Source organism: Mixia osmundae, assembly GCF_000708205.1.
Source record: "Mixia osmundae IAM 14324 unplaced genomic scaffold scaffold_9, whole genome shotgun sequence".
Classification (NCBI taxonomy): Eukaryota; Fungi; Basidiomycota; class Mixiomycetes; order Mixiales; family Mixiaceae; genus Mixia; species Mixia osmundae.
In genome coordinates, this window is record NW_014575555.1 from 580443 (window position 1) to 607134 (window position 26692).

General features: G+C 56.6%; 13 protein-coding genes across 13 annotated transcripts; 8 read left to right on the forward strand and 5 right to left on the reverse strand.

The window, feature by feature from the left end:
- Positions 1–35: 35 nt before the first annotated feature.
- Positions 36–2332, forward strand: L969DRAFT_52505 (uncharacterized protein; the record flags this gene model as incomplete). Its single annotated transcript, XM_014710841.1, has 2 exons — positions 36–599; positions 650–2332. 2 exons carry the CDS (start codon positions 36–38, stop codon positions 2330–2332), a joined length of 2247 nt encoding a protein of 748 aa, XP_014566327.1.
- A 106-nt stretch (positions 2333–2438) lies between these two features.
- L969DRAFT_52382 (uncharacterized protein) lies at positions 2439–4385 on the reverse strand (the record flags this gene model as incomplete). Its single annotated transcript, XM_014710842.1, has 7 exons — positions 2439–2546; positions 2602–2740; positions 2791–3536; positions 3593–3983; positions 4043–4206; positions 4272–4293; positions 4360–4385. 7 exons carry the CDS (start codon positions 4383–4385, stop codon positions 2439–2441), a joined length of 1596 nt encoding a protein of 531 aa, XP_014566328.1.
- A 17-nt stretch (positions 4386–4402) lies between these two features.
- L969DRAFT_89740 (uncharacterized protein) lies at positions 4403–4912 on the forward strand. Its single transcript, XM_014710843.1, has 2 exons — positions 4403–4570; positions 4627–4912. Exons 1-2 carry the CDS (start codon positions 4444–4446, stop codon positions 4836–4838), a joined length of 339 nt encoding a protein of 112 aa, XP_014566329.1. The 5' UTR covers positions 4403–4443; the 3' UTR covers positions 4839–4912.
- L969DRAFT_25645 (uncharacterized protein) lies at positions 4833–6542 on the reverse strand (the record flags this gene model as incomplete). The annotated part of the gene is made up of 2 exons (XM_014710589.1): positions 4833–4911; positions 4960–6542. The coding sequence occupies 2 exons, from the start codon at positions 6540–6542 to the stop codon at positions 4890–4892; spliced, it is 1605 nt and encodes a 534-aa protein (XP_014566075.1). The 3' UTR covers positions 4833–4889.
- A 354-nt stretch (positions 6543–6896) lies between these two features.
- L969DRAFT_52911 (uncharacterized protein) lies at positions 6897–8828 on the forward strand (the record flags this gene model as incomplete). The annotated part of the gene is made up of 5 exons (XM_014710844.1): positions 6897–6972; positions 7029–7295; positions 7351–7493; positions 7540–8048; positions 8096–8828. 5 exons carry the CDS (start codon positions 6897–6899, stop codon positions 8826–8828), a joined length of 1728 nt encoding a protein of 575 aa, XP_014566330.1.
- A 158-nt stretch (positions 8829–8986) lies between these two features.
- L969DRAFT_96290 (uncharacterized protein) lies at positions 8987–10130 on the forward strand (the record flags this gene model as incomplete). Its single annotated transcript, XM_014710845.1, has 3 exons — positions 8987–9145; positions 9191–9869; positions 9919–10130. The coding sequence occupies 3 exons, from the start codon at positions 8987–8989 to the stop codon at positions 10128–10130; spliced, it is 1050 nt and encodes a 349-aa protein (XP_014566331.1).
- On the reverse strand, positions 10015–13720 carry L969DRAFT_89746 (uncharacterized protein). Its single transcript, XM_014710846.1, has 5 exons — positions 11646–13720; positions 11080–11589; positions 10329–11028; positions 10178–10280; positions 10015–10131 (listed from the first exon to the last, which is right to left on the reverse strand). The coding sequence occupies exons 1-5, from the start codon at positions 13525–13527 to the stop codon at positions 10078–10080; spliced, it is 3249 nt and encodes a 1082-aa protein (XP_014566332.1). The 5' UTR covers positions 13528–13720; the 3' UTR covers positions 10015–10077.
- Positions 13721–13809: 89 nt separating this feature from the next.
- Positions 13810–15456, forward strand: L969DRAFT_96292 (uncharacterized protein; the record flags this gene model as incomplete). Its single annotated transcript, XM_014710847.1, has 5 exons — positions 13810–13821; positions 13876–13965; positions 14022–14123; positions 14174–15156; positions 15213–15456. 5 exons carry the CDS (start codon positions 13810–13812, stop codon positions 15454–15456), a joined length of 1431 nt encoding a protein of 476 aa, XP_014566333.1.
- A 69-nt stretch (positions 15457–15525) lies between these two features.
- Positions 15526–17028, reverse strand: L969DRAFT_96293 (uncharacterized protein; the record flags this gene model as incomplete). Its single annotated transcript, XM_014710848.1, has 8 exons — positions 15526–15646; positions 15705–15905; positions 15960–16045; positions 16100–16158; positions 16209–16314; positions 16372–16588; positions 16644–16692; positions 16776–17028. The coding sequence occupies 8 exons, from the start codon at positions 17026–17028 to the stop codon at positions 15526–15528; spliced, it is 1092 nt and encodes a 363-aa protein (XP_014566334.1).
- Positions 17029–17155: 127 nt separating this feature from the next.
- L969DRAFT_19252 (uncharacterized protein) lies at positions 17156–18835 on the forward strand (the record flags this gene model as incomplete). Its single annotated transcript, XM_014710582.1, has 2 exons — positions 17156–18121; positions 18173–18835. The coding sequence occupies 2 exons, from the start codon at positions 17156–17158 to the stop codon at positions 18833–18835; spliced, it is 1629 nt and encodes a 542-aa protein (XP_014566068.1).
- A 313-nt stretch (positions 18836–19148) lies between these two features.
- L969DRAFT_629682 (glycoside hydrolase family 16 protein) lies at positions 19149–22834 on the forward strand (the record flags this gene model as incomplete). The annotated part of the gene is made up of 3 exons (XM_014710849.1): positions 19149–20848; positions 20897–22471; positions 22525–22834. Exons 1-3 carry the CDS (start codon positions 19590–19592, stop codon positions 22832–22834), a joined length of 3144 nt encoding a protein of 1047 aa, XP_014566335.1. The 5' UTR covers positions 19149–19589.
- On the reverse strand, positions 22534–24852 carry L969DRAFT_89752 (uncharacterized protein). The gene is made up of 2 exons (XM_014710850.1): positions 23971–24852; positions 22534–23921 (listed from the first exon to the last, which is right to left on the reverse strand). The coding sequence occupies exons 1-2, from the start codon at positions 24639–24641 to the stop codon at positions 22826–22828; spliced, it is 1767 nt and encodes a 588-aa protein (XP_014566336.1). The 5' UTR covers positions 24642–24852; the 3' UTR covers positions 22534–22825.
- A 36-nt stretch (positions 24853–24888) lies between these two features.
- On the forward strand, positions 24889–26684 carry L969DRAFT_89753 (uncharacterized protein). Its single transcript, XM_014710851.1, has 2 exons — positions 24889–25096; positions 25156–26684. Exons 1-2 carry the CDS (start codon positions 24950–24952, stop codon positions 26614–26616), a joined length of 1608 nt encoding a protein of 535 aa, XP_014566337.1. The 5' UTR covers positions 24889–24949; the 3' UTR covers positions 26617–26684.
- Positions 26685–26692: the final 8 nt, after the last annotated feature.

The following is a 26692-nucleotide window of genomic DNA, read 5'->3' on the forward strand; positions in this document are numbered from 1 at the left end:
GGTCAGTGCTCGGACGTGGCATGGTCGATGGCGGCATGCCCGCAAGCAAACGGCTCAGGCTGAGCAACGACACCGCCGAGCGCGCTGGAGCGAGCAAGGTAACTGCTTGGTCTAGCCAGAATGTCATCGTCGCGGCATGTCAAGCAACACGAAGCTCTCCGGAACATCTTCTCCTCACTGCCCTGCCCGTCGCGCGAGCATGCAAGCCCGTCCGAAGGCGTATAGATCTACCTCGACGAGATCATGGAGACTGCGGACGGTGCAGTGTAGACGAGCTTTCCTTTGCGCCTGATGGATCACATCTGCTCGTTCTTACCTCCCACACGTCAAGCGAGTCAGTCTTCAGATGCAACCTCACGATCCTATGCGAGAGCGAGCGCGGCTGCGCAGATGACTGGGCACTGCACTCGGACATTGAAATCGCTCCGCGCGCCGATGGCATGCCAGTTCTCGGCGTGCTAGCTCATGAATGGCTCGATGGCACGCGCAAGGTCTATCTCGAACATGATGGCGACAAGCCACTCATCGGACGAGCAAAGCCTCGCGGTCCACAGACCGTGCAAGGCCTCACGCTGATGCTGCTCCTCGATACGGATGAGGTCAGTCGAGCGTACAATCTCGCGATAAATAGACTGAAGCGACAGAGCAGCTGCTATACGTACAACTTGGTCCACCCGCATCCGCCCAGGTCGCCGCGGCTATGAAACCACGCGCATTGCCGTCTGTGACTCTGACTCGTGTCGATCTGTCTACAGCGTCAGAACAGATGCTCGGCGCCTCACCGCAGACCGTCAGCCACGGGAGCAAGCGCCTCACAGCGGGCGCATTCGGCCCGACTCTGTATGAGAGCGTGCTCATCGCACGACTGACAGACGAGCTTCGAGTGTCAGAGCTCACCATAGATGGCAAAAGCCGATTGACAATATCGCCAATGCCGGCAAGAGCACTTGCAGTCTGCCGAGATCCGTCTGGCTCACGTCTATGCTGGGCGAACGATGACCTTGGTACTCCGATCATGATTGCTACACAGCATCTCGGTGGTCGTGAACGCCTCAGATCCTTCACCTTTCACAAAGAAACAGAGGATCTCGTCACTACTTTCGACTCGCTCGAAGGCGGCCCAGCAACTTTGATACAGCCTGTAGCTCGCTGGCGCATAGCAAAGATCACGGCTATACGCGAGCTCGACGGCGACATGAGCGAAATACGACCGTCAACAACGGGCAATCATTCATGTCTGGAGATTGTCCTGTCAAAAGCCAACTCTTGTGAATTGCTTAGCCTACAATCCTCTACCTTGATCGAACTTTCTCGAACGTCACTACCGACGATGTCATTTGCAGCCCTTTCGCCTTCTCGCTTAGCCGTGGCTTCGCGAGAAGACACCGCATCTCGGATCCAGATTCATAGTCTCTTGAATGACTCGCAAGCAATCGCGCAAGCTACCGAAGCCCTGCAGCTTTCCATAGCGTCCCTGAGCGATCCCTCGGACGTGCTGCATGTACTTCTCGTCAGAGGTCTGCCTGCCGCAGAAGTCAAGCTGATCATGACGGCACTATGGTCAACACGGGAGCCGGCTAAGGCGGACTACTGTGCGCTCATCGAGACGCATCTAGCATTGCTCAGGCTTTGTGGTGATTCAGATCCAGCCGATGTTGCCATCCTCGCCAGCTTACTGAGCAACCGCCACTCATTGCTGCTCGTCGTCCGCGCGCGTACAGATCCCGCGCTCGTCTGGCCTGTCATCGGCCATGCCAAATTTGTCTGTGACGATGTGCTCCAAGCTCTTCATCAGGCCAAGGGAGATGCGGCACCCCCCAAAGCAGCCTCTTTCCGTCTAGGCCATCCTCTCGCTCGTAAAATGGTGATGCAAATCCTGCAGCAACTTCGTAGCTTCCGTCAAGAACTCGCAATGGCTGTCGACACTGCTCCGACGTCCTTCGAGATCGGTCGAGCAGTCTTGGCGGATCAGTCGCGATCTGGCGGGGCGGACATCTTTGAATTGCTCAGCAATGCTTTGCAGGCCATAGACGAAGCGCTAGGTACCGACGCCATTCTGTCGGCCGATCAAGCGCGTGCGAGTCTCTACACTTGCGACTTACCAGACGAGACGATCGCAGCGCTGCGACAATCCGTCGAGAAGCTCATTTTGCCGGAGTTGAGCATCTCAGCAGCGAAATCAAACAGACGGCTCGACGCAGTCACTCGGGCCATTTTGGGTAGTGATGATCGCGGCGCGCGAAGAGCGCAGCGGAGTGGGCAGCGAAGCCTAGCGGAGGCGCGTCTTAGCCGCAGACGAGCGCCCTGCGGCGGAAGATGGCTTCACGCATAGCGAGGGCACCTCGTACACAGTTGCAAGGATTCTACATACATGATACAGACAGTTTGAACACCGACTGACTGTCTAATCTGATTGCAACTGAGAGCAAGCGGCATGGTCAAGCATCATCACGTCTTTGGCGTCCTACGCCTCCCTCTTCGTCCATGCGAAGGCGTCGCTCTTTCTCATTTTCGAGTTGACCGTAAAGCAAGAATAGCGCGGTTTCCTGAACATAATGCCCTCGTCAGCGCGATGAGAAGGACAAGAGCAAGGTGACGCACATTATTCTGAGCCGTACCAGTGATGGTGAACATGCGCTCGCCCGTCTCATCGTGAGCAGTCTTTGCGATGCTGATCTTGCTTCCAGACGACTTGCGAATGTCGTTGATCTTCTGACCACCTTTGCCGATGATGCAACCACTGCACGAACAGCATGAGTCGACGGTCGACGCCAGGCTAAGCCAACGTACACCATGTCAGAGGGTATAGAGATGTTTTGTGTCCGTAGGTTTGGGTCAGGAGCATGAGCTGCAGACGCAATGGAAGCGTTTGCGCGGTAGCGATCTTGCGGCGTATTGCGCGGATCGTTTGCTCTGTAGCCTTGAGGCGGTACATAACGACGAGGCGGCGGAGCATGATCGTTCGTGTAGCCATACAGAGGCGCAGCGGCAGGTGCTGGCGCTGGCTGCGCATGTTGAGCGTAAGCGGCAGGATACATGTGCTGAGGCTGTTGATGCGGCTGCTGCATCGACATCATGCCAGGCGCACGGCCATCAGATGCTGCTGGCGCTCTTGAAGCTGTACCTGAACTACTTGATCGCATGATAGGCGGTATGGACTGCAGACCACTGAGCTCTGGATTGAGGTTCGCGGGATGGAAGGCTATCGTCCCGACCGCCTTTGCTTCGTCTTCGACCAACGCCTTTGCGATCTCAGCGACAGCCTTCTCGACTTGCTCAGGACGGCCAGAAATTTCGACGAGCCGTTCTGTGGATTGAGGCAGCAGTTCTTTAGAGGCGGCCATTCGCGTGCCCGACGTTTGCTGAATAGACTTGATCTTTGTTCCTGCCTTTCCGATGACACCGCCCATCTGAGCGCTTGAGATGAGCAGACGCAAGGTCAGCGTGGAGCCAGACAGTCCGGTGTAAGTCGAAGGGGAATCATTGGGTATACCACTAGAATTGTCCATGATGGTCTGGCAGATGAGCCCGAAAGCCTGCCGAAAGACGACGTCAGTACAGCGATCCGGCTCCCAATCCCGACGCGACGCACCCGAGCGACCCCACTGATCTGACCGGTCACAGTGAGAACGCGCTCGGACACGCCCGGCACGAGTTTGCTGACGCCAGCCTTGACTTGAGCTTTCTCTCTGATGTCTGCCACGTTCTTGCCTTGACGACCGATGACGATGCCAGCTTCGCGAGAGCTGACGAGTGCTCGCATGATCAGCGTGGGAGCTTCTGCTTGTCCTGGCGGACTGGCGGCTTGCGAACGTATGGGAGCTTGAGGAGGCGCATCTTCCTTGGGCTGCACTGCTGGCGAGTCTTTCTCAGTGGTCGACAGATTCGCAACGGCCTGCGCGACGCCGTCGACGTCGGGTACGGCTGCCGCGGGAGCAGCTTCAGGCATGATATCTAGCGGGCGAAGACGGTATCGGGTATGGCTGTCGCCAGGCTTGTAGATGCCCGCACGACGAACGAGAGGGTGGAGGTGGCAACAGACTACGAGTCAGAGAAGGAGAGTGGGCTGGTGCAGTCGTCTAGGGATCTACTGGCGCGCAGGCAGCGCAAGTCTATCTGCTGCCCCTCTCTAGGCTGAGTGGGCGCAACTCTGCGCGAAGGCAGAGTCTCCTGCCAGAGGCCTTGGAGACGCGAGCTTATATTGAGCTGGCAACATTTCAAAAGCAGTTCAGCTGTGGTGAGTCGACAGAGGCGAGAGAGCGATCTCACACCTTTGCAATCGAACACGACGAGCTACGCTAATGCAGAAAGTCCGAGAGCTGCGATTCTCGATTTCGGCTTGGCCCACATTGGCCATACTGATCGAGACTCGGTAAGTGTCGCATGACAGCGCGCCCGCCGTCAACAGATGTTCGACGTGGCTTTTTGCAATTGCAGGCGCCCATGGCGGGCAATCGCACGATTCATGTCGGCGGTTTCCCTCTGGAGACGGATGCGCAGACCTTGCTGACGACGTTCAGCACGTTTGGTGACATTGTCGATATACAGCTACCGCCAGACCCTTCCAAGCGTACGCTTGCCGCTCGCTGACTATTTGCCGCTCTTTCTGACTGGACGCGCGCGCAGCCGAGCAGCACCGTGGTTTTGGCTTTGTCGAGTTCAGAGAGGCGAACGATGCGCTCGATGCAATGGACAATATGCATCAGAATGAGATGCTAGGCAGGACCATCAAAGTCACGCTGGCCAAGCCGTCCAAGGGCCAACAGAATTTGGGATCCAACAGAGCCATCTGGGAAGACGAGGCCTGGCTCAAAGACAACGCAAAACCGCTCGCATAGACTGCCACCTGCGTATCTTGACAACAACAGTTAGTGTTGTACATGTCTTCATCACGTTCCGAAATAGCGGTCTCTGTGCAGGCCAGATCAGCAGGATCCGAATGGCAAGCATACCACTGACCCGATAGAGCCCATACCAGGCTGGATCGCAAAGATGCGCTTGCCCCTCGCCTTCTGTTCTGGATCAGAGTCGAGCAGCGTAGCTGCGCTCGGTGCAGCATCGCCCGTCAAGCTTGCGTCAGACTCATCTTCGTCTGCGTAGCTGATCCTCGACCGTCCTTGCTGACGCATTACGAAGAGCTCCTCCAGTCCTTCGTCGCAGGCGCTCGTGACAATGCGAACTTTTTGGAATGCGGCAGAGACGGCTTGAATACCGCCTCGTGCAGAGACGAGAAAGCAAACAAAGATGATGTTCTCTTGCAGAACGCCATGATCGAGCAGCACGCGGATAGCCATGAGACAAGCCGCACCTGTACCGATTTGTGAGTCAAAGAGGAGCACGCTCGCTTCTTTCGCAGTCTCAGGCGACGTGATCGATCTGGGCAGCTTGACGTAGTAGAGCAACGGCTCGCCCGTTGCATCGTCCGACTGGATCAGCATAGACCCGAGCAGTGCATCGTTGACGACTCGGCGCAAGCCTTTCTCGAGGATCTTGCCGCTGCGGAGGATCGAAATGCCGCAGAGGTGCTTAGCTGCCAGTCGCTGGCCGCAGTGCTCGATACCTGTAGGAGCTGTCACCGTCTCGGTCTCGTAGGGCAGCAGGCTGAGCGCATACTCGACCAGCAATGTCGCGAGACGGTCGCAATAGAACAGAAACTCGTCCATGCTCGTTGTCTGGTCACGCAAGTAGGTGTGCACGCCTCGCAGCTGTGGTGTCTGTGACATGACGATGACATTGCTGGGGAGATCTTCCAGGAAGCGCTTACGCTCTTTGGCCGGCGAGGGAAGCGTTCGCCCGAGTGTGGGCCTGAGCCGCATTGATCGCTCGTCTAGCTGTCGTCTGATGTGAGTTGTAATCAGGTCGATCGCCACAGAGTTGGACTGGCCGGGCACAATGATGTCAGCGTGTTTGGCAGTAGGCTGTATAAAGTTGTCGTAGCTCGGCTTTACGAATTGCAAGTACTGATCGAGCACGCCTTGGACATCTCTCCCACGCTCGATGAGATCCCTCCTGAGTCGCCTTGCCAGCATGAGATCAGAGTCACACTGCACGTAGACTTTGATGTCGAGGAGGTCCCTCGTGCGCGGATCATGCAAGACAAAGATGCCCTCTACGATGATGACCGCGGCGCCATAGAGATATTGTGTCTCGGGCATTCTCTGATGATGCACAAAGCTATAGACGGGTATCTGCACGGACTTGCATGCCTTGAGGGCGGCCAGAGAGACCCTGAGCTGGTCATAGTCGAACGCATCAGGACTGTCAAAGTCGTACTGGTTGGCGAACGCTCGCTCTGACTGCTCGGGAGAGAGTGACTTGTAGAAAGAATCCTGGCTGAGCACGACGACCCATGGGACGTTGAGCTGCTGGATGATCTTCTGCGCAACTGACGTCTTTCCAGAGCCAGATCCGCCCGAAATACCGACGACAAACGCATCTATCGCCTGGCCATCTTCTCGGTACCATGGTGCTTTCCCCGCACCCGTCAGGATCGTATTCTTGGGCGGATCAGATTCATGCTTGCCGGGCGCTGCTCGCAGCATTCTCGCCGAGGCAGCGCAACTGCCGAGCAACTCGAGCTCCGGCAGGCGGCTTCAGCGCGAGAGAGATCTGATAAGCCATTATCAAATCTCGAACCAGAATGCAATCCCATTCCGTCTGGCAGCTGTATGCGTCATAATCTCAACCCTTCTGATTCCCTCTTCGCAGCATGCAGACTACCCTCGAGCTGCGCGACTGTATCCTTGCGATCGCGACACAGTCTTGGCACGCAGCTAGCGAAAGCTCAGCCACCCGAGCGCGCGAGAAAAGTGGCCTCATCTGTGACCCTTTTTCTTCCTCGAACTTTTGCTGGATCCCTGCACAAAGCAGCTGCAGACGAACTGAAGAGGTAGAGAATGTCAAACGACACTGACACAGCAGCTGAAGACGCCCTCTACGCGCTCTACGATAACGCAGAGCACACTCGCGATCGTCTGTGTCCATTCTCCGCCCTTTCGGGCTGCAAACGCTGACGCGCGACATCTTAGATCGGGATGCTTATTACTACTACACCTTTGCGGGCATCATGGGTCTCCTGGCTCTGCGTTACGTGTTCCAGCTCGTCGCGCATCGCAAAGCGCGTACATTCACCTCCCTCGCCACACTATCGGCTGTGCAAGTCTCCGTTTTTGACCGGCCACTCGGTTGGGGCTTCAACTTGCAGAGGCTCCTCTTTCTCGCGCTCGTCCTCGTCCTCAACGTCGTCTTTGCAGCTGTCACATTCGTGATACCGCACGATATGGACGATACGACATGTAAAGACCATGCTCTCTTGCATCGGTGTAGCTGACATGCCATTGCCGCCCTTAGCTCTCATCTCGCTGGCCTTCGGACGGATGGTCTTTGTCAATCTACCGTTCGTCTATGCGCTCGCAGGACGCAATAGCATCTTTGGTCTCGTCACCGGCTTGAGCTACCAGACCCTACGGTGGTTCCACATTGCCCTTTCCTACGTATGTCTTTGTCTCGACTTTAGCTATGGGGCTGACCGATCCGTAGATCATGGTCATTTTCTCGATCATCCATGCGGCGCTCTTCACAACAGCCATCCTGATCGAGGGTCGCTCGGTCTACGTCGAGCAGCTAGGCGAGACCTACTTCCGCTGGGGAATCGTTGCGATGGTCGTCATGTCCATCATGTCATTCCTCGCCTTCTTCAGAGCTCGCGCCTACGAATTCCACCTGATTGCGCACGTTTCGGGCTCTGCAATAACATTGGCCGCGCTCTGGTATCACTGGTCTTATCTTGACCAATTCATCTACGCCAGCATTGCCGTATGGGGCTTCGACAGAGCCTTGCGCATCTTACGCGTGGCATATATCCACTTCGTCTCGCCTCTCTTATCGAGCGGCAAGATCGGCTTCATCCAAGCAAGAGTGATGCCACACCAAGATGCTTTGCTCGTCAGCGTGCCCGCTCGGGCTATGAGCTGGTCTTTGGGCTCGCACGCTTATCTGCAATTTTACACGAACGATAATCTCCGACGGCCGTGGCATCTCTTTCAGTGGTATGCAAACGTACGATTTGTCTTACTCCTATTCACAAAATAGACAGGCATCCTTTCTCTATCTCGAGCATTCCGGAGGAGCCTTGCGACCAGCGCCGGATTCTCTTCATTGTCAAAGTGCGTTCGGCTCAAACACGTCGACTTTGGAAGGCTGCGCGGTACAGTCAAGATAATCAGGGTGTCAATGTACCTGTCTTGCTCGAAGGTCCCTATCGTTCGAATGCGCAGGCGCCGTGCGAGACGCTTGTCCTCCTCGCCGGAGGATCTGGTATCGCACATATCATGCCATATCTCGTGGACGCACTCACATCGTCAAAGCATCGACCAGCCCGCACCATCCTGAACTGGGCGGTGCGCAATGCAGACCACGTATCTTGGATCTCTGAGCAGCTGGCACCGCTGTTGCAATCGCTCAAGGAGGAGAACAGGCAGGAGACGCTACAACTGACGATGGCCCTCACCCAGCGCGCAGGCCTGTACGATTCTCCATCGCATGAAAAGGCGGGCAAGGACAATACGGATGTCGACAGCATCTCGTCGTACAAAGACAGCGTTCTGGCAGCTTTCACGATCGTCGAGGGACGTCCGAGCTATACAACGATCCTCAAGGACGCACTTGCGTCAACCTCCGATAAGGGACAGATCTGCGTGCAAGTTTGCGGTCCTCGAGCGATGATGGACGACGCCAAACTGGCTGCTGCTAGCGTCTCTGATGTTCGCAGGACATTGCGAGGATCGATCAAGCACTCGATCCACGTGCAGTCAGCGGCTTTCGACTGATTGGTCAGCAGTCCGTCGCACATGGCGCACCAAGTAGTCAGTCTCTACAAGTGGTAGGATGTCGTCCTGGCATGATCTGCGCTATGCATGGCGCGTCGCGTCTCTATCGAAGCTCTTTTTTGAAATTGTAAAATCCTCCAGAGAAGCCTGCAGCCTGCATGCTAGTGTCTCTCCATTCGCACTCGGGAGAGTTCTGTAGACATGCATCCGGATCATTGGAAGAGGTCGTAGAGTCTGCCATAGCCAAAGGGTTCAAGGTCTACGGCCTATCGGAACATGTGCATCGATTTGACATGCGCGATCTCTATCCGGAGGAGGTCGGTCTAGCGCAGCATGTCGAGCCCATCTGATGACGGTAGCAGGCCGGTATCACGCTCGAAGACCTCTCAGCAACTTTCGAGCGCTTTACGATGATGTCAAATCATCTCAAAGCCAAATATGCAGACAAGATTGAACTCCTCGTGGGAATGGAAACCGAGAACATTCGACAAGGCGACATGCAGCGAACGCTTGACGTGTTGAAGCACCATTCAGATCGCATAGACTATCTCGTCGGCAGTGTACACCACGTCAACGGCATTCCCATAGATTTTGATAGGCCGACTTACGAGCGCTGTCTGGTCAGCTTAGCCGGTGATGACATCGCAGCTCGGCAGCGAAGCCTCTTTGAACAGTACTTTGATGCTCAACATGAAGTCATACAACAGCTTCAGCCAGAAGTCATCGGCCACTTTGACCTTTGCCGCCTATGGGACCCTCAGATCAGCTTTCGCGACTCACCCACGGTCTGGCACCGTATCGAACGCAATGTCAAGGCAGCAGTAAGCTATGGCGCCCTTTTCGAGGTCAATGCGGCTGCCTTTCGAAAGGGCTGGACAACCGCCTACCCCGGACCAGATATCCTGCAGCTCATCATGTCGCTCGGCGGTCGACTGACGCTTTCCGACGACTCGCACGGCCCACACGCTGTCGGACTGCATTACGAAGATGCAATTCGTTACCTGAGATCGTACAGAGTTGACAATCTATGGTATCTGAGCAGTGATACGAACAAGCGTGCTGTGCAAGAGTTGAATCTACATGGCGACAGTGTTGGCACAGTCGCGCAGCCTAGGCGATCAAAGACAGTCGCTTGCCGTATACAAGGAGATTACTGGGAGCATGACTGTTGATCGAAGTCGTCGGGAGCGTGAAGCAAGTGGCAATTTGCAGGGTAAAGCAATGGTTGAGCATCGCATGCAAGGCCTGATCATTCCAGTCCTTCGGCGGCGGACTCCTCCACACTCGGACATTCGCAGATGAGCTGTCGGTCCATCAGCCACGATCAAGCGCTTCTATAAGTAACGCACATTGAGATCGCCGTATGCCTCATCGAGACGACCGACAGAGGGCCAGAATTTGCGGGCGTATAGACGCTCGTCAGGGAAAGCGGCTTGTTGTCGCGTGTAGGGTCTGCAGCAAAGCGTCAGCTGCTAGACTCTGCAGCTTGCGAGTGCATACCTGTTCCACTTATCGTCACCCAAAGCGATGACAGACACAGGATGTGGCGCATTGCGAATCATATTATTGTCCCGAGGGTACTGGCCGTCTGCAATCGCGTTGGCTTCATCCTTGATCTTGATCATCGCCTCACAAAATCGGTCGAGCTCTTCCTTCGATTCGGACTCGGTCGGCTCGATAAGCATCGCAGTGGTGAGCGGCCACGAGCACGTCGGGGGATGGAAGCCATAATCTTGTAATCGCTTTGCAAAGTCCGCGACCTTAAGGCCAGCCTTCTTGTCGAACTCGGCAAGATCGATGATGAACTCATGAGCGCAGAGTCCCTTGCTGTTGGAATACTTCACGCGATAGTGGTCTTTTAGTCGGTGGGCCATGTAATTGGCATTGAGCAGAGCGAGCTGTGCAGAGTATTTGAGACCTGCACCGCCGAGCATGCGAATAAAGGCCCAAGAGATCGTCAAGATTGATGCACTGCCGTATGGAGCGCCTGTGACTGGCTCGATCGCATTGGCACCGCCCGTTCTGATGACTGGATGGCCCGGCAAGAACGGCGCGAGATGACTTGCAACGCCGATAGGTCCGACGCCTGGTCCACCGCCGCCGTGGGGTATCGCGAAAGTCTTGTGCAGGTTCATGTGGCAAACGTCTGCGCCGCATGTCGCAGGATTTGTTAGGCCGAGCTGTGCATTCAGATTCGCGCCTGCGCTACGGATCAGACCAGTCCAGGCAAGGTGATCGATGAGACACATACCATCGAGATAGACTTGACCACCATGCGAATGGATGATCTCGCACGCTTCTTTGACGCCATCTTCGAAAACGCCGAACGTGCTGGGGTAGGTCACCATGAAGGCTGCAAGGTTGTTCGAGTGCTTTTCTGCCTTTGCTTTCAAGTCATCCATGTCCAGTGCGCCGTCGACGAGCGTCTTGACAGGGACAACTTTCATTCCGGCCATGATAGCGGAAGCAGGATTGGTGCCGTGAGCAGATAGCGGAATGAGGCAGATGTCGCGCTTCTCATCGCCCCTCGAGTGATGGTACGCTCGAATACAGCTCAGACCAGTGTACTCTCCCTGCGCGCCAGAGTTGGGTTGGAGCGATACTGCCGGGAAACCAGTGACTGCGCAGAGATCGCGCGAAAGTTCATCCATCATCTTCGTGTAACCTTTGGTTTGGCTTGTGGGAGCGAAAGGATGGATGCCGCCCCATTCTGGCCAGGTAAGCGGCGTCATGGCAGCTGTCGGATTCAGCTTCATTGTACCTGTGACAAAGGCATCAGCTTGAGGGTTTTGCATGCTGGGCACGGGCGCGACGTACAAGATCCCAAGAAAATGCTGGCATGTACGAGCGAGAGATCCTTCTCCTGCAGGTGGTGCATATACCGCAAGAGTTCGGTCTCCGAGTGGTAGGAGTTGAACGTTGGCGAGGTCAGATAATCTGATGTGCGGACGAGATGGCTGGGAAGCGCAAGCGAGCGCGAGTCTTTGCTGGGCGCAGATTGCCCCTTAGCTGCCAGAAGCTCAGGTGTAACGACAGGCAGAGCAGTCACACCGACAGAATTAGCTAATTCGATCACAGACTCGGCATCCCACGACTTTCGGTGTGACGTCCGCGGTCCTGCGCCCGTGGCAGTCGCAAAGACGTTGAGGATCTCGACAATATCTTCGATCTGGGTGGATTCGTCAAGGGTGATCCTGATCATCGCACCGTTGACGCGCCCCAGATTGATTCCTCGCTTATTGGCTTCGGTATGGACGATATCTGCCGCAACGCCGGAAGCGCGGATAGTGAGCGTATCGAAGTGCGAGCTGTTGATGGCCATCTGGCTCATGCTTGCAAGTCCGGCTTTGACAACCGAGGTGAGACCGTGCACTTTGAGTGCAATTCGCTTGAGACCCTCTGGTCCGTGGTAGACAGCATACATGGCGGCCATGTTAGCTAGCAAGGCTTGGGCAGTACAAATGTTGCTCGTTGCCTTTTCTCGTCTGATGTGTTGCTCGCGCGTTTGGAGCGCCATTCGGTATGCAGGCTTAGCATTAGCATCTCGAGACAAGCCGATGAGTCGACCGGGCATCTTCCGCTTGAGGGCGTCGGTGCAAGAGAAAAATGCGGCATGGGGCCCGCCGAAGCCGACAGGAACACCGAATCGAGCGGTGTTGCCAATTGCCATATCTGCGCCCCATTCTCCAGGTGGCTTGATCAATGTGAGAGCGAGGAGATCGGTCGCGACGGTCACGAGAGCGCCTAGCTCGTGAGCAGCTTGAGCGGTCGCAGACCAGTCGACGACCTGCCCTCTGCGATCAGGATACTGGATGAGGACACCCATCAGGTCCTTCTTGATCGCTTCGTCTTCAGGCTGTGGATCCTCGCCTGAGAGCAGACGAGCGACGTTGCCGACTTTGATTTGGATACCGACAGGTGCGGCACGGGATTTGAGGACTGCCAGTGTCTGGGGATAGACGAACCGATCGACGAGGAAGGTTGTCTTCTTCGTCTTGACCTGCTGATATGAGATGATCATGGCCTCGGCGGCGGCAGTCGCTTCATCAAGCAGAGAGGCATTGGAGATGTCGAGTCCTGTGAGAGAGGTGGCCAGCGTTTGGAAGTTGATGAGGGACTCTAAGCGGCCCTGAGAGATCTCTGGTTGGTAGGGCGAGTACTGGCTGAACCAAGCGTGATTCTCGGTCATGTTGCGCAAGATGACAGGCGGAACGACCGCGTTGTGATAGCCGCCGCCGGACCAGTCCCTGTTCCTGATGTTCTCACTCGCGAGCTCCTTGGCACGCCTGAGCATCTCTGTCTCGCTCAGCGGCTGCATGTCCGGGTTCTCAGCCAGTTCGTGGTCATCGATTCTGATCGAGCTGGGCACGGCATCGTTGACGAAGCTGTCGAGTGAGTCGTAGCCGAGCACTGAGAGCATCTTCTGCACGTCTGCGGGCTCTGGGCCGACATGACGACGGCTGAAGGTGTCGAGAGGAGCGAAGATGGAAGTGTTGACGAGCTGACTGCCTAACTTTGTGCTGGCTGTAGCCGTAGAAGCAGCTCGAGCAGGAACGGACTGCTTAGGAGCTGCAGTGACGCCAGTAGCGCGTGAGGGCGCAACAGTGGTCAGGCATCGTGTGCTCCTACATACACTGCTCGATCTGACGACCGGCCTGAGCTGCAGGGGCGCAGATCGAGCGAGTCGTGAGCCGATCATGCTTGCTCTTGGACTGGATCGCGCGTCTTTTTCACGGCGGGCGATCTGCTGGGCCTTGCAACGTCTCAAGTCTGCTGTACCACGAACCTGTCTGACTGACAGATCTGCGCGGTGTGCTGACGACAGCCACGCGCCCCTTTGGTGAGACTAGGCCGGCTCAGCTAGCTCTTCAAGGGTGTGAATTCGATTTCTTCTTCGACACGAGGCCGAGCGCCGATCGCGCGTTCCTTGGAAATTTCATTGGCGCAAAGTCAGCTGGCCGCCGTGCTTTTGCAGGCCGATATGAGCACCAACGTCCGTCCATTCCGCCGCAGCAGGCCGTCGTCGTGCTGATGAGGGGTCAAGCAGACGTCCTTGATCGCTCACAATGCGTCCTTCGAAGCGCTTCTGTCGCTCATTCCTGCTAAATTATACTTGCGAGAGGAGCATGCTACAGAGGTGAGCACTATTGTCGCGGCCTTTTGCCTCGCCGCCGCTGAAAGCGTGGAAATAAGATGGAAGATCTCTCTGGGCTGAGCAAGAAGCAGCGTAAGAAGCGTCAGGCAGAGCTGGCAGAGGAGAGCAAACAGGTCAAAAGAGCAGCAAAGATGAGCAGGGTCAGTCTGGCCACTCACCGGGCGAGAGCAGTGCTCATCGATCGGATCAGTTCGATCCTGAAGCGCCAAGGACGGTACTCGAGATCAAGGCGGCTCGAGCGGCGGAAGCAGCGCAAAATGAGCCGACAGGATCCGGCAAGGGCAAGGAACGAGAACTTGCAGACGCGGACGCGGACGAGCTAGCCGAGCAGCCCTCACATGCCGATCTCAAAGCTAAGCTCGCCAGAAAGGTCGCCTCACTACAACAACAAGCAAAATCCAATGGGCACGCGCAAGCTGACAATGACGACGACGACGATGATGACGAAGCTGGCTCAGCCAAGTCTTCTGCTTCCGACGTTGACGAGGATGACGATGAAGCGACGGCGCTGAGTGAGGCTACGTCTCGTGAAGCTCTGCTTGCCGAACGCAGAAGGCGTGGCGAGATGCGCGATCGCCGACGGCGCGAACGAAAGGAGCAGAGACGCGCAGAGGCCGCCGCAAAGGAAGCTGCTCAATCCCGCAAGGGATTCCGTACACAGGCCGTCAACGGCAAGCAATCTATCGCTTCAATGGGCAATCGGTCAAAGCCGAACGCTCAGAAAGCCATACGTACTGCAGAAGCGCAAGCGGATGAGCCTGTACCGAAAAAGCAACGCATCGACCTCACGCCGTCCTCGCAGACCATCGTACCCGCGCCAGTGGTCAAGGCAGACACGGGACTATCGTTCTCCCATCTCGACTTTACTCCTTCTACCTCAGTCAAGCCGGTAGACATCATCCAGAAGCATGGCAATAGCAAATCCAAGCAGAACGCCAGCAAACATACGCGGCGCGAGACGAAAGATCCCGCGCAGGCCTTGGAAGCCCTCGAAGCGCGATCACATTTCTTGTCCAAGTTGACCCCGCAAGCTCGAGAGCGAGCAGAGGAGAAGGACAAGTGGGAAGCGATACAGCGCAAGGCAGAGGGTGGTAAGGTACTCGATGAGGAAGCCAGGCTGCGCAAGATGGTCAAGCGCAAGGATAAGGAGAAGCAGAAGAGCCGCAAGGCCTGGTCAGTCCACTCTGGCTCTCAGGACCCACGCGAGCTGATTCCCGTCTACTCTCCAGGGCCGATCGCGAAGAGCAGCTCGCTACTAGCCAGGCTGGTCGCGCCAAAGCAAGGTCGGACAATATTGCTCAGCGCGCGCAGAGTATCAAGGACAAGAAGATGGGCATCAAGAAGAGCAGCTTGCCCAAGAAACCGCGGAAAGCAGGTCGACCCGGTTTTGAGGGCCAGGGCAGCAGTCGCAAGTCTGGTCCTGCGAGCAAACCAGAGGGAAAGGTTCGCAGCTCGAAGCATAAGCGGGGCTAGTACAGACGTGTATCGCTCTCTCCATTCGTGTTCCCTTCTACCGATAAATACAACGAGCCAGCGTGTGATCTAGCCCTGCGTCTTGAAGGCCACCAGGCCTGCCAAAGCAACAAAGTACCCAAATATCTGAGTGATCGTGATAGTGCTGCCCAAGACGAGCCAAGAGCCGACGACAAGTAGGATGTCCTTGCTGTAGAGGGGCTCGCGTGTCAGCTGTAGCATATACGAGCCTGCGGATGGAGACTTGCATGACTCCACTGAGTGTCAAGACGAGTCCGGATGCTTTGCCGATGAGCCAGACGCTGGCGAGATTGAGTGCAAAGGTGAGCGAGGCGTTCAGGAAGAGCAGGCCATAGCCGATCGAATAGAGCTTGTAGAATGGCGTGAGGCCCTCGAAGATGACAAGCAAGACTGAGTTGGATGCGAGCACGACCGGTGCTGTATAGTACCTGTTTGCCAGCCGTGATCAGGCTAGATTCTGTCATTTCGAAGTGCTGACGCACAGAGATACGAGAGGGCTCATGCCGAGGCCTTGCAAGAGGATCTGGATGAGCACCAAACGACAGCTTTCGACCAAGATGGCGATGATCTACGAAAGCTGGATGAGCGCTGGCATAGTTCATAGTCTCGGACGGTCACGCACCTGTACGGTAAAGCCGAGAAGATCAAAGTCGATCTCGCCGTACGACGCAATGATGACCCCTGTGACATCTCAGCACTGTGCAGAAGCGGTGCAAGACGCCAGGACGAACCGAGTGAGATGATTCCGACGATACCGTATAGCTTTGCACTAGCTGTCTTGACCTTGAAGAGGACAGAAACGGCTAGAACGGAGACGGGCGTGATGGCCTTGATCATCTGCTCGCCGCACGACCTCAGTGACGAGACAGTCGCCTCGAGAGTTGTCTGATTTACCTGAATAAAGCTGACAGACAGGCGGAGGTAGACCCAGTTGCTGAGAATGAGACTGACGCTGAAGAGTACGCCGATAGGCACGACTTTGTGCAGGAATACCTCACGGTTCATCTTGCCCGACGCCTCAAGTTCTCGTGCGCCATCGACGTAGGGCGTGAAGCGGTGCAATGCGCGTGAAGCGATGACCTGGAAAGCGACATGCAGTGTCGTGAGGAAGCTGCCTCGATGCGATTGAGCGGTGTCGACCGGGTACGTCGTGCGTGTATGCTTACATGGGATGCGAGAAGCCGAGGTCGTAGAGAATGTACTTGTTCATCAAGACTGTCGGTAGCGCAGTATATCAGTACGGGAGTCCTCGGCACATCTTGGCCGCGACCGGTAGTGTAAGGCCGACCCTGACTTACTGACAGCGGAAGAGAGCGAGATCCAGGAGACGATGGGGATCCAAGCAGGGACGTTGTTCCACCAAGCATCTTGGACGCCCTTTGCGGTCGACACGGGGTGCGAGTCGTTCTGCTCCTTGTCCTTGAGCGTGCCCGTAGGGGCTGCCGAGTATTGAGGCAAGAGCGGTGCAGGCGATGCGCCCCGGGAGGCCGCTCGGGAATGGCTCGCGGCAGGACTCGGAGAGCCCTTGCGCTCGCTCTGGGGATCATTCATTGCGATGGCGGGACACGACGGCTCTGACGACGGCTATCACGCTTAGCGCGAGTCGCGACGAGACAGCGACAGTGCTTGCTTGCCAGCGTGTCGGAGTCACAGGCGATCGGGCCAAGCACCGGTCATCATGCTGTCCTTCATGGACAAGAGTCGCTTGACGATCCAGCATGAGCCAGAGATTCACTTCATTCGGCCACTGACGGCATCAGAGATTGGCTCTTCTGCACCGAGGCAGGACTCTGTCTGCTCTGGTTCGCTCATCTTGACGCTGTCCAAGGACAAGGAGTTGCCCGTGCCGACAGCGATCAGCAGCAAAGGCAAGGAGCCCGGCAAGATCACGGTCTCCATCGTCGGACAGGCAGACGTCGCCTTTGGAGAGTTGCCGTACGAGAGTGCGACGATCTATGACAACAGTGTGACCTTGTCTGCCATCGATGCTACACAGGCCAACGCGCGCGGTGCCGTCGTGCTCAGGCAGGGCGATCACACCTTTGACTGGTCTTTTATCATTCAAAGCAGTATCGCGCCTTACGAAAGGAGCCGGTACGGCAGGATCACCTATTGGATCAAAGCAGTCGCATGCGGCATGGGCCCGCTGGGCTCAGACTTGACCGCCACCAGACGACTCGCCTTCATAGCCAGTCCAGGGGGAAGTCTGGCACAAGACGCCGAGCAAGGCCTGTCCAGCTCTGCCATGCAACTCTCGGATCTCGCGCTCTTTGTCGATATCAGAGAGCCAAACTGTGAGATCGGCTCCCTGCACTTCAACTTGCTCTCCAAGCAGTTCACCGTCAGCGGCCTGGCTCTCTTCAACCTTGCCGTCAGTATGCCGCCTCAAGAGATCGATGTCGCTTCAGTGACGCTCAGCATGACTCAGCGGTACGAGCTGACAAGCCCAAGAAGATTCGCTGTCAAGGATCCCGTACCGGCCAGTAAGGCGACCGTCAAGGTACCGCCACCCCACAGACGTACCGTCGTCAAGCTGGACGGTCATTCAGAATATGCAGCCGGCAGCAATCTGCTAGAGGCGCACGAGCTTTTGCCAGATACGACGTTGAGCGAAGAAGATGCCCAAGCAGAGCTCGAGGAGCAGGTAAGCCTTTGTTGGGCTCCCCCGCACTGTCTTGCTCACGACGAACAATAGCATCGAGGTAGACATGCATCGACCCACGGTCACCATTCGTCTGGCATGCCCGCTGCGACCATCACCCGGTCAGGTCCCCTCAGCGCATCGCCCTCGCCGTCGACGACACCTCGGGGCCAATCGCCCTCGCGAGGCGGCTTCCGGTCCACAAGTCGCAAGCCGAGCAAAGCAGCGAGCGGGTCTGACAAGCCGCTCAAGTCGTTCAAGAGGCTCAGGGTAGGCGAGCGGCTCACAACGTCCTGGCTTGCTCGGGTGCCCAACGACGATGTCTTGCGGCCGAGCACTCATCCGGGATCGATCACGCCCATCAGAGTGTCGCACGAGCTAGCTCTCGAGATCAGGTACTCGCTACCCGACGATCCCAAGACACGGATCCTGACGATCAAGAAGCCGGTCTTACTGGCTTCTTGCTGCTGCTCGGACGAGAACCTGAAGCTGCCTTCGTACGAAGAAGTGGCAGGTCCGGCGAGCGAATACACATCACCCGACACGCATCCTATGGCAGACACGAGGCACGATTGCCAATGCAGGCTCACGTTTGAACAGCTTTTACAGGAGCAGAAGACCTGGCTGACCAGCGAGCTCGTCAGTCGTCGGTACGGTGCGCAAGCGCCAACTTCTGCCGCTCTGGAAGCGGCCTGGCAAGCAAAGTCCCGTCAGTAGTCCGTTCGCTATGTTGTTGTACAGCAAGAATTCACCTAGATGCACCGCCTTGGCAGAATTTGCCACATGGCGCGCGCGACAGTGTGGTGACTTCCCGTCAAGAGTTTTCATGTCTGTCCGACGGGCAAAGCGCAGTACAATCGACGGTCATCGTCCATCAGAGTCGACTGTGCGGTCCTTGGCAGGGAGATCAGTAGTGGGCAGGTAGCAGAGGATCCCAGATAGTCCGAGCGAGACGCTGAGGACAGATCTACGCACAGACAGTCCACCTAGACCAACGCCAGCTTCTTTTTCCCGGGAATCAGCAGCGTGTGCGCAGAGTTCCGCCAGTCAAACGTCTCCGCGGAAGTCGAGGAGGTCGCTGCCGACATACTTGACTCGACGGCGTAGAGCAGACACGTTTCGAACGAGTCTATCGTCCGCTCTGCCTCGCGCGAGCCGAGTCTCGGCCACTGACAATCTACCCAACACTCTTGAGCGGACTAAGCACACAGGGACAGGTCAGTCTATCCACGCTGCTCGCACCCTTTTGGCAGCGAGCTCAACCAGCTTGAGCAGTCGGTAGTCACCTCATCCCGTGATTGACGATCATGTCAATATAGGCATATCATACCGCATACCGCCGGACAGAAGCATCCACCACCGCAGACCCGCCCTATTCCCACGACAGCTAGGCAATAGTCCACAGGCAGCTTGATCCGATCTACACTGCCACCACACAACCGCATAAAGATAGCGCCCTCTTTCGCACAGCATGTCACATTCACCGCCTGACGAGCCCAGATCGAGCGAGTCTTCCGCCTCGTTCACCTCGATCCCCCAAGCAGATTCACCAGGAGATGTAGACACACAGTATCTCCAGAGCGCGCAGGCTCGCTACGCCCGGTGGACACAAGAAGAGCAAGCGAGCGCATCTGCTGGCCTACCGCCGGGCGCAGCACTGCCGGCCTCCACCTCGCAGGCTTTTACCGCTGCCGCCATCGCTCGGTCAAAAGAGCCAGCGAGCAAGACGCAAAGTCTAGCCAGCAATAGCACCGAGGAATCTGACGGTACAGCTTCACACGAATATCCTCCCTCGAGCTCGTCCGGATCAGGTTCAGGATCCTCAAACAGCGGCCCGACCACACGGCCGCAGCGTACGAGCAGGCTGTCCGGCCAGGCTGATCCGTCACAACTCAGCGGTTCTCCTTCGTCCAGAAGCAGCCTGTCAGATGCGCGAACGGGTAATGGCAGACCCGGCGCAAGACCTCGTCCCGCATCAGGAGCTGCCGGCTCGAGCTACAACAGGCCCATGTCGACAGGCAATACGCGACCTGAACACAACAAGCGCAGCAGTCTCGCTGGCTTCTTGCCAGCCTTTCAGCACAATCCTCAGCGCAGCTCGGTAGCCTCGGCCACATCGTCACGGGCCGGAGTCGCTCCTGCCAACGCCCTTGCACAGCTCTCATCCGGTCAGCTAGGCGGAGATTACTCGCGCTACAGCTTCGGTGCTGGCTCGTATGTTCCCAGTGCGAATCGCATGCCCAATTCGACGAGCTCGCCCATGCTGAGCCCGCCACCGGGCTCAAACACGCAAGGCTCACTTTCGCCCTCGTCTTCGTCCTTCGCTGCTCAGAGCAATGTCGAGACCTCGTCAATCGAGCGCGCTGCTTCGCCTGGTCCTTCTGTCAGTGGCAGCACAAGCCCGCTCATCACGACTTCGCATGGTGGTACTCAGGCTGCTCAAGCAGCGGCTGCAGCTGCCGCAATCTCAGCCTCGCCGCACTTCCTGCGCCAGTACCATCATCGTAACGAGTCTTCGTCAGCAACGATTCCGATAGATGATCAAGACTTTATGCTGCCCGCTTTGCCCTATGCTGAAGGTCGAAGTCGCATGGCAAGCTTCGCAGGAGACTCTGTACATTCCAGCGAGGGCTATGGAAGCAAGCATTGGGGCGCCATGAGCAGCCACAGCCGACCGCAAAGCATGGATTCGACAACCATGCGCAGCGTCATCGGTGGCATGCCATCCAGGTCAGTCTTCTCGAGGACAGACGTTACTTGAGCTGACAGGCAGCGCAGACAAAGTATGGCGGATGTGCTCGCCCAAACTGCGACCACTGATCGTCTTTTGTGGGATCCTGCCAACGAAGAGGAGGATGACTATCTACATCATCCCACAAAAGAAGATTACGCTATTAGGTCAAAGAAGCTAGGCTCGCTGTACTCTGATGGCGGCGCGAGCGGCTACTCGTCTACCAAGCTCCTACTCAGCTTACCGCCGGGTACGATGGCCGAGAAAGAGGCCGATGACGGTAAACATTATCATGGTTTCTGGGGCACCATCAGTCGTCGTGGTCTCATCAACCTCATCAGCATTGTCTGCCTCATCGGTGGGCTTCTTGCGCTCTTTTTGGGTTGGCCGCTTGCAGTCTATGCCAACGGTGTCCCACTTGACTATCTCGGTGGTTTCAATGTCGGAGGCACGAACGCGACTGGCCAGGTGGCTTCTATACCGCAGCTGCCTTCACTCATCGATCGCGACACTCCGAAATCGGCGTACACCCGTACGGGTATAGATGGCGCAGACTATAGTCTTGTCTTCAGCGACGAATTTGAGCAAGACGGTCGCACTTTCTGGCCAGGCGATGATCCATTCTGGGAAGCGATGGACTTTAACTATTATGCTACATACAATCTCGAATGGGATGATCCAGATGCGATAATCACCAAGGACGGCAGTCTCCAGATCACCATGTCGCAGCAAGACCTGCACAACTTAGCGTATCGCTCCGGCTTCCTTTCTTCCTGGAACAAATTTTGCTTCACTGGTGGCTATGTCGAAGTTTCCGTCTCTTTGCCTGGCAACTCGCACGTCTATGGCTTCTGGCCCGCCGTCTGGATGATGGGGAACCTTGGTCGCGCTGGCTACGGAGCCACTAATGACGGCGTCTGGCCATACTCGTACAACGACTGTGGCGACACGACGTATTACGGCACTCTGGCCCGACAACATGATGCCTCCGGTGTGCCTGCTGCTGCTCTGACGTCGGGCTCGCAAGACTACGGCGGCGTGCTATCGTACCTGCCCGGGCAGAAATTGTCTGCTTGCACGTGCTCGACAGCAAATATTCCCGACGATCACCCAGGGCCGGCGGTCAACGTCGGCAGAGGAGCGCCTGAGATTGATATCCTAGAAGCTCAGGTCGATCCCTCCGGCGTTGGTTCTGCGTCTCAGTCGATGTCTGTTGCGCCCTTCGATGCTGCCTACAATTGGAACAATGTCACTGATCTGCTGATTGTCAACACGACCGGTACGGAACTCAACAAGTACAAGGGCTCAATCACGCAAGAGTCTGCTTCGGCCGTCACGCTCCTCGATGCGGTCTCTTACAATGGCGTCAAATATCAATCCTTTGGCGTCGAGTATCAGCCAGGCTCGACAGCAGACTCTGGCATCTCCTGGACGGTGGGAGGAGCGCAGACTTGGCGACTCGAAGCATCTGCGATGGGTCCGAATGCAGAGACCATGATCGCCACTCGGCCGATCTCACAAGAGCCCATGTACATCATGATCAACTTTGGCATCTCGACCAAATTCCAGGGTATACCAGAGTACACTAAGCTCACATTCCCGTCGACGATGTATATCGATTAGTACGATCCTGCTCATTGATTACGAGAAAATCGAACTGACGCTCCGGACGCAGTGTGCGAGTATATCAACGGACAGACAGCTATAATGTCGGTTGCGATCCACCCGACTATCCCACGACAGCATACATCAACAGCCATCTTGAAGCCTACGACAACGTCAACAGGACGACCTGGGCACAGGCAGGCTATACCAAGCCCGTCAATAGCAGGAATGGCGTAAGTCATCGATCTCACTCCGTACTCTCGCTCATGTGTCTGACCTGCAGACCTGCTGAGACATGCGCGAGCTACACGCGATGGACATTGATACGGCACCTGTATATTCCGTTATTGGCACTAATGCATGACCTCAAACTACATTGAAGTGAAGACTAAGCCCGCCAAGATGAACGCCAGACTGATGCGTGACCTCGACGAAGATCCGAACATCACGGCCTCGTTAAAAGTTGCGAGCTTGACAGATACCGATCGATCTCGCTGGCGGATGCCGCCGATGGTCTGCGTTGTCTCTGCCCAGCCGACTCGTCTGTTGGTACTGTCAAAGACGGTATAGTATTGCTGAAGAACCTTGAGGCCGAGCACAAATTCGAAACCAGCGTCTTTGAGCGGACCGAGAGACGAGACGATGCCGAGGGACGCGTTCGATGCGCTTTCAAGACCAAGCGCCGCCATTTCCTCGCGACTGAACACTTGCTCCTTGGGCGCAAGGACGAGTGTAGCTGAGCCCAAATCGATCTGAAGATCCGGCATGTCGTTGAGCTTTGCAAAGTTGATCAGGCCAGTGCCTGGATCGAGTCGAGCACCGCTAGCCTCTATGGTCTCTAGATATCTCGCCATGAACTGATCGCTGCCCATAAAGAGCGTGGACCCAGTATCAATCAAGCAGGGGCCAGAGCCGAGCACTTTGCCATTCGCGCGAACGGTGGCTTCAACAGCAAAATGACGGGCGGCTTTGCCTTCACTGACCAGATTCGTGTATGTGATCTCGCTCTGGTCTCTTATAGAGGCGTGATCAATACTGCCGAACGTAATTTTGCCGCCGGTCCTTGCGAGAGAGATGCCGACGACCATATCCTTTGTAGCGCCCGAGTCAAAAAGCCGTTCCGTTACCGTTGGCAGGGTCTGGGTGACATTCGGAAAGAGACTGCCTTGCATCAGACTGCGGCCTCCTAGCCCGAGGATGCCTTCTACGCCGTCTGGGAGGCCGTTGAAAGTCGTACCGATTCCCAGGGGTGTATCTTCCGCGACCAGTGGGCCAAGGGTCAATTTATCCTCATAGACAGGTCCGGAAGCGAAGGCTGAGCCGTACTGCGTTGCGAAAGACTCTGGTCTGTGTCTCGAGCTATTTGTTCGAAAGTCTCGGCGCTGGGGATCGAGGACCGTCATCGCACTGCCAGTATCGAGCACGAGCCGGTGTAGTGTGCCGGGCGTGCCGATGACGACGTCGAGCCTACGATTTGACTTCAGATCAAGCTGGGATCCAAGGACTCGAAGCTTACGCGTAGCTTGAGATCAAATTAACGGCGGGCGATGTTGCAGCCGCGCGTGAGGTGTGATTCATAACATCGCGCTGGTTCAGCAGCTGAGGCATGGCGGGCAGGCTCTGCGGCTGTAGCTGACCGGGCTGAGCAGGCATCTGCAATTTTGGCTGGGGCGGTAGCTGTAGCTTGGGCTGAGGCGGAAGCTGAAGAGTCGGGGGTATAGGCAGCTGGTTCGCGGACAGCGAGGCGTTTGCGGGCCGTGTGATCGTGGTCGTTGTGGTCTTGCTGATGCCGTTGAATGTTGTCGTCTTTGTGCTCGTGGACATATAGTAAGGTAGCTGCTGCTGCATGCTCGGCGGCGGGGGCGGCGATGTCTGCTGCTGAGACGAGGGTGGCGAGGACTGCTGGGTCGCGTTTTGAGTGGTTTGCTTCTGAGGTGCAGAGGGTGGCGGCCTAGGCTGCTCGAGCTGCATCTGTGCCATACCTGCTGGCATTGGAAGCTGCTCAACTTGGGCATATAAGCCGATCTGTGAGAGGCTGAGCGCTCTGAGTCTGTCGCGGATAACGAGAGCGTTCGGCTCGAGCGCAGATCGAGGCTTTGGCGGGTCCAGTTGGGCCAATCTGAAGGTGACAGCGCATTGTGCTAGGCCTACTAGTCCTGCCGAGGCGCACAACAATAAGAGCCTCATTGTCTTGATGGTGTCGCTCCTTGTTGTTATTGTTTGTGAGCATGGCCGGGTGATCATACAAGGGCAAGCATGGGAAGACCGTGGTCGGACCTCCTGGCGACGTAGACCATGCGTCTTGAACCTGGCATATGCAGTTGGTGAGGACCATAGACAGCGAAGAGGGGGTGTCGATGCCTGGGCATATTGACCGGCGATAGCAAATCAAGTTGCCGCCTTTGGCCGGCGCGTGGTCGCGTGGACGCAGATCCACATCATCACCACAAAAAGAGAGAGAGAGAGACCATTGGCGGCACAGTGGGCTGACAAGGATGGCAGATTGTCAGACGTTCTACTCGACAGAGTACTACACTGCCACCGTCAACAGCCAGCGGGTCATCACGAGCACCTACACCGATCCTGGCTTGCCCATCACCATCAACAGCACCCTCGGCAATCTACTCACCTCGCTCTTTCCTGTGGGCGAACATGAAGCTACTGACATGTCCGTATGGCTCATCTCGTGCTGTTCTGTCAGGGCCAGGTACACACGACCATCATCACGAGCAATGTCCAGTCCACCTCCGTGGGATCATCCGTCATCGCAGTCTCGTCAAGCTGCTCGACCTCCCCCACCACAACAAGCCCTTCCACAAGCCCGACCAGCACACCCATCACAAGCGCTGCTCCGACGACCAGTCCGATCCCAATAGTAGTGGCCACCACGACCTCGAGCAGTGTCATCGTCGTCGCTTCACCCAGTTCGAGCAGTACTTTGCCAGATGCCACGAGCTCCGCGGCTGCAGTGACGACAACGCCTGCGGTGATCCTCACGCCGGGTACAAGCAGTGGCGGCCAATTGACAAGCACGAGGATAGCCTCAACCAGCTTCTCCACCACTATCGTTATTGTGACTGCGGGCGATGGCAGTATGAGCACGAGCACTTCAATCATTGGCTCACTCGTGCCCGTCTCCGACACATCCTCTGGTGGTTCTACCTCCACAGGCACGATCGTTGGTGCCGTCATAGGCTCACTCGTCGGTCTCATCGTTCTGGCCGGCTTGATCTTCTTTGCCTGCGCAAGGCGGCGGCGTCAAAGAGCCGGCCCTAACAACGGAGATGTGTTTACCGATCAGATGTGGGAGCCAGGAGCCCACAAGGAGGTTGGCACTGCAGACGACGACGAAGAAGAGTTTGCAGACGGCACAGCGATTGGCACTGTCGACGGCAGCCACGCCCGTCACGCGTCAATGTCGAGTTCGGGTCTGATGCACACACCCATCGGTCAGTACTCCGCCGGTGACTACTACAGTGCAGACACGCACTACAATGCCGGCCAGCAATATTCCCAAGTCTCTCACGGGCGCAACATGTCAGAGAGCTCTGCCTCTGGCAATCTGCAAGATCCCCGCGCCTCGATGCGAGCATCAGTCATGTCACAACAGCCGCAATACTACTCGAGCTACGATGCACCACTTCCCACACATGCCCACAGGCAGTCCATGCATGGCATCATCGAAGACTCACCCCGGCGCACCCTCTCGACGCGCAGTGTGGATTATGCTCGTTCGTCATTCGATAGACCGGAGCGCGAGCTCCCTCCGGCCATTGTCACGACATCTGACAGTGGTCACGGGCAATCGAGACCGGTCAATCCTCGTCGCATGAGCTCAAAGACATCTCTACGGCGATACGGCCACATCAACACTCTGGCCGAGGAAGACGAAGCCGCTTCCCTAACGCGAGCGCGAGAAGAGCTCGAGGTTCCCCTGGCGACGCCACATCTCGAAACGGATTCGCTCCATGACGGCTCATCGGCCAACACGAGCTCGGCACCTGCGACGCCCTACGATGCTCAAGCGCAAGCAAACGATCCTCGCTTCTGGCGAAACAGTGCTCTTATTGCAGCGCCGGGCCAGCAAAACGGCGGCAAGCCTGGCGATCCAGCATTGGCCGGTATCGTCTCCCAATGGGAGCAAGCCGGCTTCATCTCCTGATGACGACCTCTCATGATGGACATTACGGTCGGACACGCATCCACTTGTTTATGTATTCAGCACGTCTGTGAGAAAT